Here is a 14741-nt window from a genome sequence, read left to right as displayed (position 1 = left end):
GCGCTTTATTGGAATAACAAATAACATGAGAACCAGCATCATAGTAACATTGATTCTATATACCTAGTCAGCGAGAAAGCAGAGTTAGGGACTAGTCGGTCACTAGAATAAGAAATACAATAGAGAGGAAAGGCCAGTTATAAGCAGCAAGGAGCGAAAACACTTCGTATAGAACCAGGACTTCCTAGCCGAAGGACAGCAAGGACAAGCAGACCTGACGGAAAACAGTTTTACGACTTTTCCCAAGGATTTCGAGATCCTAAATCAACAATAAATCTTCATCGGTGAAACTTTTACGGAAATTGGAGAAGCGACATTCAAGCACGCATCACATAGTGATTCGAATAATAAAGAATTTCAAAAATGAATATTTAACAAATTTGTTTATAATATAATTGTAATCTAGAGTCTTTAATCATACGTAAACAAATGAAAAAAAAACAAACAAAACAATAACCTTCATAACCTGGCATTTATCTATTAAATCACCATGCTTTTAACATCGATTTATTCAAAGTTCACGGCAATGAATATAAATATGAATGGATTATTCTGTTGGAGGTATTACATACTTGTTATTTGATTGTTAAATGATTTAATTATTTCTTTGATATTTAGTTTCATCGCCTTGAAGATACACATCCATTAAGGACATAATGTATACATTTGATTATCTTTAAGTTAACTTCTCTTAAAAATCCTAAAACATGTCTTGAGATGTCAACGGAAAACTATTTATTGAACTTTTCTCTATATTATTATAGGGAAAGGTTCAGAAAACATATTTGTATATAATTCTGTTATATTATATAACAGAATTATATTGTGTCTACATACATATAGTAATGTCTATTATATAATTATTCAAGAAAATGTTTCGAATAAAAATTAGTAAACCTGTATATTATTTACATACAAATCTATTCACTTTTGCATTCCCTTTAAAAAATTAATAAGGTACTTAGGTCGAAAATTATAATCGATTTAATTTTTTTATTTAATTAATTTAGAAGATATCATTTTTGTTCAGAGTGCTTGTAATCTGCACGTGCACATTCTATAGTTGAAGTAAAGAACAATTTATGAGCTTAGTTGAAATAAAGTATAGATACGAACGAGATATATGTACATACAAAGTATTCAATAATATTGTACCAAATACATACATATAAAATAACTATTGTCGTTAAACTAGGGAATAAAAATAATTATAGCAACTACGGATGATATAACTTTCACAGTTATATTGCTAAAATTTAATACGGACAATTCTAGAACGCTCTTGCGTATATATGTACGTTCTTACGTACATGTCATACTACGATAGTGCGGTAGTACATTTTTTCGAGTAATTAATTTTGTTTCTGGGAGGAAGAAAATACAGTAACGACAATGAATATTTTCGTAAAATCTGCGATATCAAGTGTAAGATTAAGTATAAAAAAATAGACAACACTTATGTTGTTATTCTTATATAAATTTGAAATTATGTTGCAATAATGTGTAATTTAAGGTTAAACCAACACCATTGGTTGGAAGTATTGTAATGAATTCTATGAAATATACAAGTGAACCTGAAGATATAATTCATTTAGAAGGGCATGAACCTAGTATACCACCTTATATTGAACGCAGCGACGAAAGCACAACAGTTAAAAGAGCAAGGTAGAAATAAAAGGAATATTACTTACAAAATATTACTTTTACTTACAAATGCATAATTGTGCAATTGTGTTTGTCACACATTCTTCTTGTAGGCTAATATATCAGTCTCGTAAGCGGGGTATGTTAGAGAATGGCTTACTGTTGAGTACATTTGTCAAGAAGTATTTATCTGATTTTAACGATGAGCAATTACGACTGTATGACCGGCTTATAAATTTACCATCAAATGATTGGGATATATTTTATTGGGCTATAGGCTCAAAGCCCACACCACCGGAGTTTGATAATGAAATTATGGATTTATTAAAGAAGCATATTAAAAATGAGGATCGTCAAGCAAGAATAATGCAACCCGAGTTATAGATGTAGTAATATGTAATAGACTTTGCCTTTAGAACTAACAAAGGAAGTATTGTAGTAATACAATAAACGATTATTTATTTATTTAAATGGTAAATATATTTTTAATGTTTACAGCATGCAATAGTTACTGTAAATATAGTCGAAATGAAATGTATATTCTCTGTTAATCATCTGATTGTTTAATATAAATACCTATTTTTTTTAAATTGGTATTAAAAATAAATCTTTTTATTACAAAACCTTATATATACAAATATTGTGAACACTTGTTATAGAAAGTACACTTAATACTGTTGCATTATTTGATCGATACGGTGGCCAAAAGTGATATCAGCACTTTGAAATGTTTGTGAGCATTGAGAAATTATATTCTTAACTATTTAAACCAGTCATTACCACACTTATAAATGCAAAGATGTCGTAAAAAATATTATTAACCAAGTTGTATGAACCTATTAGGATTGCTGGAAAAGTTTACAAGTCCTGGACCTTTGTTTGTTGCTGCTTTTTTCATAGCTGCCTTTGTCGTAGTTTTTCCTTTCCGCGTGCTACAAATACATTAGTAATTAATATGAACAATACGAATTGCATTAAGACAGCAAAACATGTTCTATAATTTACCTTGATGCTGTTCGTTTGTACTTTTTAGCGCTATTTCGATAATTGCCTTTGCCTTTACGTTTTGTACCACCACTTCTATTCATTCTACCTTGATACGTAGTTACATTATTATCCCACGCGTCATCGTGGTCATCGTCATCACTACTTTCTACCATTTCTTCATTTAATAATACTAGAAGTTAATTCAGTAAAAAAACATTAATAATCATTTGATTATTAAAGCAGTAGAAAATATAATACACAATTTATTATGTTACCATATTCTGCAGAATATTTTCTTGTAATATCTAATAAAGCTTTTCCGTATTTTTCAAAGTTCGCCTTAGTTACATGAGGTATTTGTAACATGGATTCTTCACTATCTGGTAGCTTCTGACTCATGGCCCTGACCGCTATCATATTCATTACCGAAGATGCAGAAACATCGAGAGCTCCAGCAATTCCTTTTATTATCTCCATTAGTTCTTTATAACAACGGTCTTGTAATTCTTGCAGAACTTTGTCAGCTTTCTTTGTGACTGTAGATACTGTTGCTACTGCAGCACTGTTACTATTAGACGATCTCATAGGAATCAAGACCTGTTGTTAATATTATCAAATTAGACCAATTAAAACTAATTCATTACTTTTATAGATATTAAATTGACCTTTGTATCCTTTTTTGTCATAAGCTCACTTGCATTGGGACCAATTCTAACATAGGCACAAGCAATTTCATTTCTAATGTACATGTTCTCTTGTAAATACTCCTTGAGCACCATAACATGCAACAAACGTTCTATATCACCCCTATTCCATGATCTCCCATACCCATATAAAGGATGTTTAGTAAGTCCTGCAAAAGTAGTTAGCAATTATATTTCACATCGAGAAATATAATGTTCATATGGTACACCTCATACCTGAATCCCGAATTTTCTTGAGATCAGACCCTTTAAATATGTCTGTAAGGAATACTATTGTGAGACTACAATTCTTCATTTGATTCATATCACGCACTCCTTTCATAATTTGTTTCGCATGATCCGTTGCATCTAGCATATGGAAATCATCCTAGAAGGATTTACATATTACGTTTGAAATATAGATATTATATTAATTCGTTACAACAATCACTTACTTTATTTCTGCAATTATCACATGATGTTGCTTTATTAGCAATACAATGTTGTCGGTCAAATGTTTCTCCGAAATAATTTAATTGCAGTGCCCTACGACAATCTGTTTTATTTTCACAAAACGACACCATTTTAAATAAATTATCCAGATGGGTTTTCATTATTTCAGGGTTGGAATTATCTAATTCGAGCATTTTTCTTATTCTATGCATATCAGCATAATTGTAAAATAATATGCAGTCAGCGTTGTCTCCATCACGACCAGCGCGTCCACTTTCTTGATAATAACCTTCGATTGATTTTGGAAGAGCTGCATGTATTACAAAACGCACATTTGGTTTGTCAATACCCATTCCAAACGCAATTGTTGCACAAATTACGTGAACCTACAATTTTAAATATGTAACTCTATATAATAATAGGTATAATGAAATGGAATTCCATTTATCCGGTTTATACATTTGTTTTGCTATCTCAGATATATGAATTCTAGACATACATACATATATGTAGACAAAATATAAATACAGAAAAATTCAAAAAATTATAAGTATGTATACACATCACACTTAGCAAAAATGTGCGATTATGTAGAATGTTCCTTTCATATAACACATTTTTTGAAATCATATTATATATACATATATACATGTATATGTATAATATAATTTAAATATATAAAGTATATTTTAGTCGAATAAAAAGGGTTGCACTATATTTATAATTATCGAAAATATTTTATGCAAATAATTTGTCATACTTCCTCCGAAATCCATCGACCTTGAGTATCACTTCTACTATTATCTGTAAGACCGGCATGATAACTTAAAGCTCGGATACCGTTCTTTTTCAGTTGCATTGCATAATCATCACAATCTTTCCGAGATAAGCAGTACACAATTCCACATTCAGATTTATACTTTGTTTTTATCATAGCTATTACTTCTTCTGCACAATTTTTACCCTTCTTCGCAATTATACTATATCTTAAATTAGGCCTATTGAAACTGGACATAAACCTGAAAAAAGAAACATTTAATTGAAGCATTTAAAAATGGTACTAACGTAACAACGTACCATTTTGGTTTGGTAAGACCTAACTGATGTAATATATCAGTTCTAACTCTCGGCGTCGCTGTTGCTGTTAAGGCAATTGTTGGCACTTTGGGATAATTTTTTCTAAGACATTTTAATCTTTTGTAATCAGGTCGAAAATCGTGACCCCATTGACTCACACAATGTGCTTCATCAATAATGAATCTTGCCAAAAACCCTCTCTGGTACAATGTAAGTAAGCAATCACAAAATCTTTGTGATGCAGATATCTTTTCTGGTGTTACATACAATAATTTTAGAGATGGTTCCTTTTTTGCAAGCTCTCTATATATTCCACCTGCCTGGCTGTCTGTTTGACCACTGCACATATGTGCTGCTGGAATCTGTGTAAAATTTTTTGCAATTTGTAACTATAATCTGATATTAAAGTCATAATGCACAAACTCGATCATCTTGTTAACGTGGGTCTTAATGATTTATGTTTAAAGTAAAATATTATGCATCATATAATTGATTTTGAATTCCTTTAAAAAATGCAGAACATATATTCTGTAATGTTTGACTATTTCCATGAAAATATACATATTTTTCATTTGTAAATTTTTAACGTGGCAGTTATTTACTTTTCTTTTTAATCTAAAAGCTATGAGCAATTCCAAAATTTTTGTCACGTTGAAATGTATAAATAGAATCTTATTTTGTAAATTTCTGATTTGAAGTTAAAGATTTAAAATTTTTAAATAAACATAAAATATGTCAGGTTCACCATATCACATATTAGTTTGAACAAAATCTAGGAATGCTTCCTCAAATGAAAAAATAATTCACTTAATGTGATATATCTCATGAATAAGACAGCTTGAAAAAACTTACATCAAGGGACGTGAGCTTCTGGACTTGATCGAAAATAAGACTTTTTAATGGAGAAACTACAATTGTTACACCAGGTACTAAAAGTGCTGGTAATTGGTAACATAAAGATTTTCCTCCTCCAGTAGGCATCAAAACGAAACAATCAAATCCTAAAAGTGCAGCATTAATTGCTTGCAATTGATTTGGTCTAAATGAATATAAGCCAAATTTTTGTCTAAATACCTGAAAATATTTAAGTTAATTTATTCAATACATACATTAAAATTAAAATACAAAATATATCTACTATGGTAACTAAAAAGAAAAAAATCGACTTCACCTTCAACATTTCTCGTGAATGTGGATAATTTTTACTATCAAATTCACCACTGACACCATCGTTTTTGTAATTTCCAGTGAAATTACCCGTTTGAATTTCAGTCATTGCAGATTTTGTATCTTTTTTATTATTTTTTAATCCACTATCATTAACGTTATCGTTTTGTGCTGTTTATATTTTAAATTTTATAAATGTACGATATAATATTTTATTTAGCCATTATAGAATAAAAAAGATATTTTATACTTAATATTTACTTGAGAAATTCCAACTTGAATTTATATTACTTTCTTTACTGAGCGCAGGAAATTGTTCAAGTTCTTGAGTTAAACAGTCCACAATGTCTTCAGAATATGAATTATCTACAATAAATTACTGATTAAAATATTTTATATAAACTACAACACCCAATCTTTACGTTCAATTATAAATTATATATAATATGATTACCAGGTGCATCAAAAATATCACCCCAATCATTTTGAGATTTTTCCTGTATAGATTTTGCATTAAACTGTGAACTATCTTCTTCCTTTTTTTGCATGAACTGTTTACTTTCATTAGTCTCACATTTTTCTGATTTATACATACCAGAAATTATTGTATGCATATTGCTAACTGTTTTTTCCTGCATATGTTGCACATGTTCCTTAGTTTCTTCTTTTCCTGGTTTATGTGCACCGATGGTTTTTGCGTGATCGTCAGTGACTGTTGCTGCAGAATTAACAGCTTTACATTTTTCTTCTTTTTCCCATATCTCTTCTATCTGCTTAGACACATTAGTAACCACAGTTGCTTTAATAGGTCTTTTTAATTGGAATGCTCCCTTCTTTCCTTGAAGAGGTGAGAAATTTACAGTATTATTAGATAATTGTTCTTTCACTTGAGATTCATTCTTTTTCTCTAAAGGTGAGGAACATTCTATCTTCATTGGAGAAATTGTACTTTCCGTTTGAACAGCATGAACGTAATTTGAATTAGTCAAATTATTAACAGACAAATTAAAACTGTCATTATTTGAAGCATATACTGTTGATTGACAATTTGAAGTTCCTGGTGTTATAGGTGGCACAAAACTATTTTTACTTTCATATACGTGCTCATTACTAGATTTTATGTCTTCATTGGTTTGTATATTTGTTAATTTTTTCTCAGTCAAACGTATTTTTGCTTTAACATGCTGATGTAGAATTTTTAAATCTTGATACGTTTGTGTATTAAAATTTGGGAACTTTTCTAAAACAGGCAAAGGAATACGTTCTAATGCAGTGTAAACTTTTTCCAAAATTTCTATTTGAAAATCTTTCAGTTGCTTAAATCTGTCTTCTAACTGAGTTTTTGTATCCTAGAATCAAGTGATTTTTACATAATTGTTTTATATAATTCATTTTTAATACTTGCATCTATGAAATTGTGTTATAAGTGATTACTTACAGGTATAGAGGACATTATAGGTCTTGCTTTTGCAGATTCAATCCAAGGATCCAGACTTTTATCTAAGTCTAGTGGCTTCAAATTTAATTTGATGTCTGGCCCTACCCATTTCTTTTGAGGAGTTCTTCTATAACTACTTTTAAAGTGTGGACTACTGTCAGAATCTGATATCACATAATCTTTTTTTACATGCCTTATTATTTTTTTTGGCGTTTTTGGGCTATCACTTTCTACTGCTTTCTTTTGCTTTACATTACTATTACTTATATTCTTTTGAGATGTGACTAATGATATTTTTGATGATACATTGTGTTCTGTTTTTGAAATTGTATCATCTTGATGTGCTTCAGATTCATGTTCGCTATCATCAAGAACTCTGTTTTTTTTATTTACACACAAAGTGGGTTTTACAATCTCATCTTCACTATCTGAGGAAGAAATAAATGTAATTTTTGGTTTTCGTATGGTATTATTCACAAATTTTGGTTTGTATGTTGGTCTTGACATTATTTTCTCCTTTATGGAATTCTTACGTTCATCTTCACTATTGTCAATAAATGTTTCTGTATGTGTTTTCATGTTATCATAATGAAATGAATCATCAGAACTTCCCTGAAAACATTAATAAAAGAATGAAAGAAATTTGATATTTAATCCTTCATAAGCTTATTATGTTTTAATGTAGAATAAGAAATTTTCTTACAATACTTATGATACTCGTTCGATTATTGTAATTCGTTATACTGGGCGATGCATTAATAGGTTTACTATTTGATGTATCTAAATTGTTGTTTAATGTAGAATTTGTGTTTATTGATTCTGTGGTACTGCAAAATATGGTATTTTGTTTTAAATAAATTGCTGGTTTAAATTGCCAAGCTTTGTATATGAATTTATAATCGTAAAACAAACAAATCTTTTCCATTGAAAAGTATGCTTGTAAATGCTTCCCTCAAGAGATATTCACTATTAAAGTTGTAAGATACATTGATTGAATATAATTATTATACACGTACAAAATTATTACTTTCTATCAATGCACTTATAATTTTGCGACATGCTTGCACTACTCCCAATTTTTATGTTTCAACGTTATTAACAGATTACTTGTATACTTTTATCATCAATGTTGTCCACAAAGAAAAATCCATTGATGTTTAAGTCCGTAGAATATGAATTCTTACAGGGTTTTCCATGATAATGAACAAGGCAACCATTCAATTGAAACCACAAGTATTCTCTTGATTTTAATGGAGATTTGTTTACGTTGCAAATAACAATACATCAGTAACCTTCAATTTTAGAAACAAAGATATTTTAATCTTATTCACTCCTAACTGTTAGTAACTTTAAAAGTAAATATCTCTTGAAGGAAACATTTACGAGTATAATTTCAGAGGAAAAATTTGTTTCTTTTACGATCCTAAATTCATATATAAGAACAAATTGTATATAAATATATTCAATATATAAAACATTAAAATGATGTGTATTGTAACAGATTAAGTATGAGACTAAATTAAAGAAACTTGTAATGAACAATATAATGAAATTTTAATAAACAATATATTGATTGCTCTTAGTCTACATAGCTAAAGTGTACGATTTTGATACCTCTGCACAGCATCACATTGAGTTTTATATTTAAATCTTTCAAGGTATCCTTTAAATGTCATTTGAAATGAACCTGAGTGGGATTGCACAGTCTTTGACATTTTCTTGAGATACTAAAATCTTGAGAAACTAAATCATCACTGTAATCACTAAATCATTAATGATATTACGTATTCTGTAAACGACGAAATGAACTGCACATTTTATTTATCTTGCAATTCAAATTTTTAATATTAAACTAAAAGTATGACAATGACATAAACTGATTGAAATTTTCACATAAATATGCGTTTATTATTTAGCAAGTGTCTTTTCACATATCAAAGGCAAATCCAACATTAATTTTATTTTATGTACAGATGTGTAATGTACATTAGACCAAACCCACTTAAGATAAATTGAATGAAATTAAATTCATCTACGTTATAACACACATATTATAAATTAGGTTGATCGTTTATCTGCATATTGTTTTGTTTAATTTGATTAAAATGTTATTGTTAATATAAACAATGTTCAAGATACACATTTCTGAATTCTGAACATAAATTACACTTCCGCCAATTCCACTTGAAGTCAACTGCAATTGACGATTTTCGAACAGCGTTTCAACTGCCATCCAAGGTAATATAATTTTGTGGAACTAAAATTCAATGTACAGTGTTATTGTACCACCAACCATCTTCGAACTGCAACCGGAAGACGGACCGGCCGACAAATCAACGTCCAGCAAATTCACCAGCGCCCAGCTAATTTTCCTATTGGCTAAAGAAGGAGGGAAGGAAAAGAAGCTGGAAGAAAATGCGGAACTCCACAGAAAACCTTAGATTTTATTCGACAGTCAAAGAAAGTACATCTTAGAGCTCTATAAATAAAGTACCTTTTGCTTAAAGTATTCAGAGTTTGTACATCTCTCTACAACCTTTCACGAGCAGAGCGGTTCAGCGCTCCACGGGCAACCGAACCATACCGTATTCCCTACACTGAACAATTCAGACCGTAACATTGGTAACAGCGGTGGGATTGTTTAAAACAACATTTGCCGGCTCGTGAAAAGTGCACCCCTCTCTCTTGGGTTTTGCATGGTTTTCGGGTGATTTTGGCAACCCATGCTAACGAAGCCATAAATCACAAGCACGTACAACCAACGGAGGAAGGAGTCCTGCAACTCAACATTCGGAGCCAATTATCCCTGGGAACGACAGCAACATTACGTGGACCTCGCCATCCCTGGACGTAGCGGGGACGAATCATCCCTGGGAACAATTACAAGGACATCAAACAACGGCAACGAGCGATTTGTATAGACGTAAGACTACTCGTCATCTCATTTATAAAAATTCCGCCTTTACGCGCTAGATATCAAAAACGTCAGGAAATCTCTAAAAGTGATCTGAGTGGCCGCGAAATCTTTACGGTAGAGAATGACCACGTAATACGAACCAACGTAGGAAACAATCATCCCGGGTTAAATTCTAGTATCTCGGGCCAAGCGCCTACACGGTCGGAATTACCAGAAGCTGACTTAGGGGTCGTCTCGGTGCAAACTTCCTTCCCGGAAACACTGGTACGAAATCGTGAGAGAGAATCGACACCCACTAGGGACTCCACAACCCATAGTACACCTTCCAGCCTTTTCGAACCTCGTGTAGGAATATCACATAATTACCTTCCGGTAGCAACATTCTTAATCAATTTCATCCCCCCAAATTTAACAATTCAAACCGTAACAACAGTAATGGATCTTACTCTTGCATACCTTCAGGCTGTAGCTCGATCCGTTAGCAAGGGTTAGTATAGAAATTTCCTTCACTCAGATTGATTGGAAATTTGAGACAGTGTTGCAAAAGAGAATGAAATCAGCAAAACTACATGTAGAGCAAGTAAAATGACAAATAATGTTGCTTGTCTCACTTTATTGTACTTGAGATCTTACTTCTTTCATCCAAACCGCTATCAGAGGTACACTGCGCAAAATTCGTTGTTTAAAGAAGCTTTAAATAATAAAAATTTTACCTCATAGAACTCTCAAAAACACATTTGCGAAGTCTATTTTTGCGTCCATTTACTATTTAAAACTTCCATTTTACATCAACACTACTTCACAATCATTAACTCTATGTAATTATCGATTTCGAATTAATTATAGAACGAGCGTGAGTGAAGATTCGAAAGGCAGTTAGAACAAAACCGTAATTCGTTATAACTTCCGCTCTTACAACGACAGGATTTGTTTATTTACTAACGCTTTAACAAATAACTTAATAACTAACGCCATACTTTACTAAATTAACATAATGCTCTTATCTCTTGATGATATCCTTCCATTGTCATTGTTTCCCTTTCGTGTCTGCTAAAAGTCTCTTTCGATTTATTAGCATTTGAAATCAAAATCCACTATAATTATTTTTCGAATAAAATTATGCCTTACCATCTGCCTTACAGGTTTTAATTAACAAAAAACGCCTTAACAGATAAATTCACAAAGTGTTGTCGAGATGAGTATTAACACGTTCACGCCGGGGTCGATTTTCATTTGTTTTGCTATGGGGCGGCGCTGAAATCAATATCGCGCTTCATCTGGCGGCGCGTAGTTATTGCCTGTTCAGACCTCCTGCCTACGCGTTGTTTGTTGCTCTGCAGTACAGTGAGATCTTATTGTGCAAGTTTTGTAACTCGTGCCGTTTTTTCATCCCGACCACAAATTTCCGACAGTAAGTATAATTAGAAAAGTGATAGGACAGTTTAGTGCGGGTCACCGGTGGGCCGCGCCGGCGTGAACGTGTTAATATCTATTTAAAAATATATCTTTACAAACTTTTTTACACATCTAAAAGAGATACCCCTCGGAATCATTAATTTTCAGTTAATTAAGTGGCACTCTTACACGGTCATCGTTAACATTCTCCACTTTGACCAACTTCTGAAAATAATAAAGGCGATAAGACAAATCGATTAAAATGCGTAACAATATCAATCTGATGCAGTTAGAACCCAGAACTTCCAACGGACCAACTACGTCTCCATAGTTCGCCGCTAGATGGCAGAGAAACATATTTTCCTGTAGGGATCACATGGTACAACTGCGTGTACAGGTTATACCTCCCAGTATAACGTTGGGAAGACCGCTTCGAGGATTGTTATCGAAGGCCAGCAGTTCCCTACACGGACTGCTGGACAGTGATCTTCCCGGACGGAAGGACTATTTAACACTAGATTTACCAGGTACTTAAATATACCTATTTCTACCAAACCAGTCAAAATGACTGGTGTATAAGAAAAAATGCTTATTGTGGTTTCCAGTCTTTATTCACTCTTAAAAAATGACAAAAAAAGTTGAACAATATTAATTGTAATAGATTAATGGATTTATAGACATTGTCAAATAACAAAACACTTAATTGTGTACAGTTTGTCGCTCATAATTTCTACATATGTAGATTTTGCTGTGTGTACACTTTCCGCATAGACATTTTTTGCATTTATTGCAAATATTTGTAGTTTTATTGTTATTGCAATATCCTATTTGACACCATTTGCGTACAGAAACCGTAGCATTTGTAGTTGGTATGCCAGCTTCATCTGGTTTTTGCCTTGAAGTCTGATATTCTGGAGCAAGTTCTTCTGCTAATCGAAACAGAAAGTCTTTCCCTGAGATATTTTCTCCTGTTGTGTTTTTATACAATATCCAGCTATTTATTCCGGCTAAATCTAAAATGTTGAAGAACACTTGAAGTGGCCACCTTCTGGAACCTGATTTCACCATATATTTTCGTGCCATTTGATCAGTGACATCGACGCCAAATTTAGTTTTATTATAAAACGATACAGTTTCCTGTAATTTCTTGGCAGCTTTATCAATTTTGATGTATTTATGTTTTGTACTTAGTCTAAGTACTTTTTTATTCGGCTTGCTCTTATAAACAGTAAGTGTGCATCCATTGGATTGGTACAACAACGTTGAGGTAACGTGCCATGGTGTCTTTTTTCAGTTTGCAAGTTTTTGGCAGTTCCCTTTTGTTTGCGCGTATTGTTCCAATCAACAAAGTATTTTTAGATCTTAATTTTAACGCCAAAGGAATACTTGTAAAAAAATTATCAGTAGTTACAGTTCTACCCTTCATGGTATACGGTTCAAGAAGTTTCATCACGACAAATTCGCTTAGGGGGGTTGATGCATTTCGAGTCTCCTCTTTTCCTAAATACGGAAAGCCATTTACCAGATATTTCGTCTCTACATCAGACGCCAACCAAAATTTTATTCCAAATTTATGGGGTTTGTTTGGCATATACTGAGTAAATCTGCATCTGGCCTTTGATGGAAAAATTTGCTCATCCACGGTAATATAAGCTCCCGGTTTGAAGCAATTTTTACTGTTTTCGATAAATTTATCCCAAACTGCTGAGAGTAAAGCGAACTTGTCTGTTTGCAAACGTTGACCCCTCTGATTTCTTTTGTCGAAACGAATGTATCGCAGAATCTCAGTAAAATCACGTCTACTCATAATGCTGGAGAAAAATGATGGTCCCCACTTGTTGTTCCACAAATATTGAAGCCTCAAAGTATTTCCTTCGTACGCCCCACGTGCGTACAATATTGTAAGAAATGCCTTCAATTTTTCTTGCGTAATTTTCCAGTTTTTCCCCAAAACTCGAGAGGCTTCTAACTCTGTACAAATTCGTATATGTTCCAAAATATGGTTGTCAATTAGTAATAGGAACGCACTACTTAGATTCCCGTTCATAATGTTTCTTTTAGCATGTGCTGTTGGCCCGTGTACATCTTTGAAAGCACTATGAACTGGTAATCTACCAGCAACACCTCCTTCTTCAATTCTCGTCCAAATAGTTCAAGCAATTTCAGTTTGCTGATTTGGTACGATACTTCCACCTTCGTCTTCAGAACTGGAAGTTCAGTCACTTGACTGATCTATATTGTCTTCATCAGGAATTTCCTCATCACTACTCTCGATAATAGTACTGTTATCATCACTGCCTTGTGGATCAATTTGTCTATCTAACAATTCACCGTCGCTATCATATAATTCACTTTCCACATCTGATCATTCCAGAGGTATGCTGGTTGCATTTTCTAAATATGTAGAAAATTTTATTCGTTTTGACATTTTCAGGAGCTGACGACCGCTGTAAAAATTTATGTTGAAACTAAGTGTAGAAGACACAAGGTGAGAAATCACGTGGGCTGTTTCTTCGGTAAAGGTCTTTATTCGAATGCCTCGTTCTCGTCGAAAAAGGGTCTTCTCCCCTCGACGAACCATCTCGTTTCCTAAACAGAGATCCCTTATCTCTGAGACGTAAACAGTACGCCGCCTGGCCGGCGACCGTCTCGGAGATTGCTTACATAAGACACTTTCTTCGTATGTAGGCTACTTACTGAAGAATATATTTTTGAATATTTCCATATCCACATAAATGTTTCTTACCTGTGTCACTATGCGGGTAAAGATGAATGATTCCGCTTTGTTCTAGAATAAATCACAGCAAACTCATAGAATAGGCGCTCTACTTTGACTGACAGCTCACTAGATTAGGAATCAATTATGATAATGTGGGCCTATGTTGTATTCCCGATCGTGGAAATTAATGCAACACTTAATTATTTTGAAAGGGATTTTATTATAGGTCTTCGAAGTGTGGCGAGGTTGTCTTCTTACGCT

At 32.6% G+C, this 14741-nt stretch overlaps 2 protein-coding genes and 1 long non-coding RNA gene across 4 annotated transcripts in view; 2 read left to right on the top strand and 1 right to left on the bottom strand.

Moving 5' to 3' along the window:
- Positions 1 to 1175: 1175 nt before the first annotated feature.
- Positions 1176 to 2115, top strand: LOC144475255 (succinate dehydrogenase assembly factor 2, mitochondrial). The gene is made up of 3 exons (XM_078190964.1): positions 1176 to 1425; positions 1514 to 1665; positions 1758 to 2115. Exons 1-3 carry the CDS (start codon positions 1393 to 1395, stop codon positions 2026 to 2028), a joined length of 456 nt encoding a protein of 151 aa, XP_078047090.1. The 5' UTR covers positions 1176 to 1392; the 3' UTR covers positions 2029 to 2115.
- A 125-nt stretch (positions 2116 to 2240) lies between these two features.
- On the bottom strand, positions 2241 to 9712 carry Blm (Bloom syndrome helicase). 2 transcript variants are annotated; one of them, XM_078190942.1, is made up of 15 exons: positions 9064 to 9712; positions 8153 to 8276; positions 7450 to 8061; positions 6466 to 7360; positions 6273 to 6377; positions 6016 to 6182; positions 5697 to 5918; positions 4845 to 5206; positions 4528 to 4786; positions 3770 to 4153; positions 3552 to 3702; positions 3297 to 3484; positions 2907 to 3228; positions 2650 to 2821; positions 2241 to 2576 (listed from the first exon to the last, which is right to left on the bottom strand). In XM_078190942.1, the coding sequence occupies exons 1-15, from the start codon at positions 9162 to 9164 to the stop codon at positions 2462 to 2464; spliced, it is 4179 nt and encodes a 1392-aa protein (XP_078047068.1). In that variant the 5' UTR covers positions 9165 to 9712; the 3' UTR covers positions 2241 to 2461. The 2 variants fall into 2 exon arrangements, with proteins under 2 accessions (XP_078047068.1, XP_078047077.1); XM_078190951.1 differs by having other exon boundaries at positions 9498 to 9635.
- Positions 9713 to 11386: 1674 nt separating this feature from the next.
- LOC144475258 (uncharacterized) overlaps positions 11387 to 14741 on the top strand; it is a 9136-nt gene continuing 5781 nt past the window's right edge. Inside the window, exons 1-2 of the long non-coding RNA XR_013494841.1 lie at positions 11387 to 11777; positions 12051 to 12288. This is a non-coding gene — a long non-coding RNA (uncharacterized LOC144475258). The remainder of the gene's footprint in view (positions 11778 to 12050; positions 12289 to 14741) is intronic.

The sequence above is a fragment of the Augochlora pura genome, chromosome 2 (genome assembly GCF_028453695.1).
Source record: "Augochlora pura isolate Apur16 chromosome 2, APUR_v2.2.1, whole genome shotgun sequence".
NCBI lineage: Eukaryota > Metazoa > Arthropoda > Insecta > Hymenoptera > Halictidae > Augochlora > Augochlora pura.
This window is presented reverse-complemented; position numbering and strand designations above follow the sequence as displayed.

Excerpts from the sequence above, each read along its gene's own strand:
- LOC144475255 (XM_078190964.1), top strand. The coding sequence starts at position 1,393 with ATGAATATTTTCGTAAAATCTGCGATATCAAGT. Across the intron at positions 1,426-1,513 it reads TAAAATCTGCGATATCAAGT|GTTAAACCAACACCATTGGT; the intron begins GTAAGATTAAGT and ends GTGTAATTTAAG. Across the intron at positions 1,666-1,757 it reads ACAACAGTTAAAAGAGCAAG|GCTAATATATCAGTCTCGTA; the intron begins GTAGAAATAAAA and ends TTCTTCTTGTAG.
- Blm (XM_078190942.1), bottom strand. The coding sequence starts at position 9,164 with ATGTCAAAGACTGTGCAATCCCACTCAGGTTCATTTCAAATGACATTT. Across the intron at positions 7,361-7,449 it reads CTATAATGTCCTCTATACCT|GATACAAAAACTCAGTTAGA; the intron begins GTAAGTAATCAC and ends ACTTGATTCTAG. Across the intron at positions 6,183-6,272 it reads TTCAAGTTGGAATTTCTCAA|CACAAAACGATAACGTTAAT; the intron begins GTAAATATTAAG and ends AAATATAAACAG.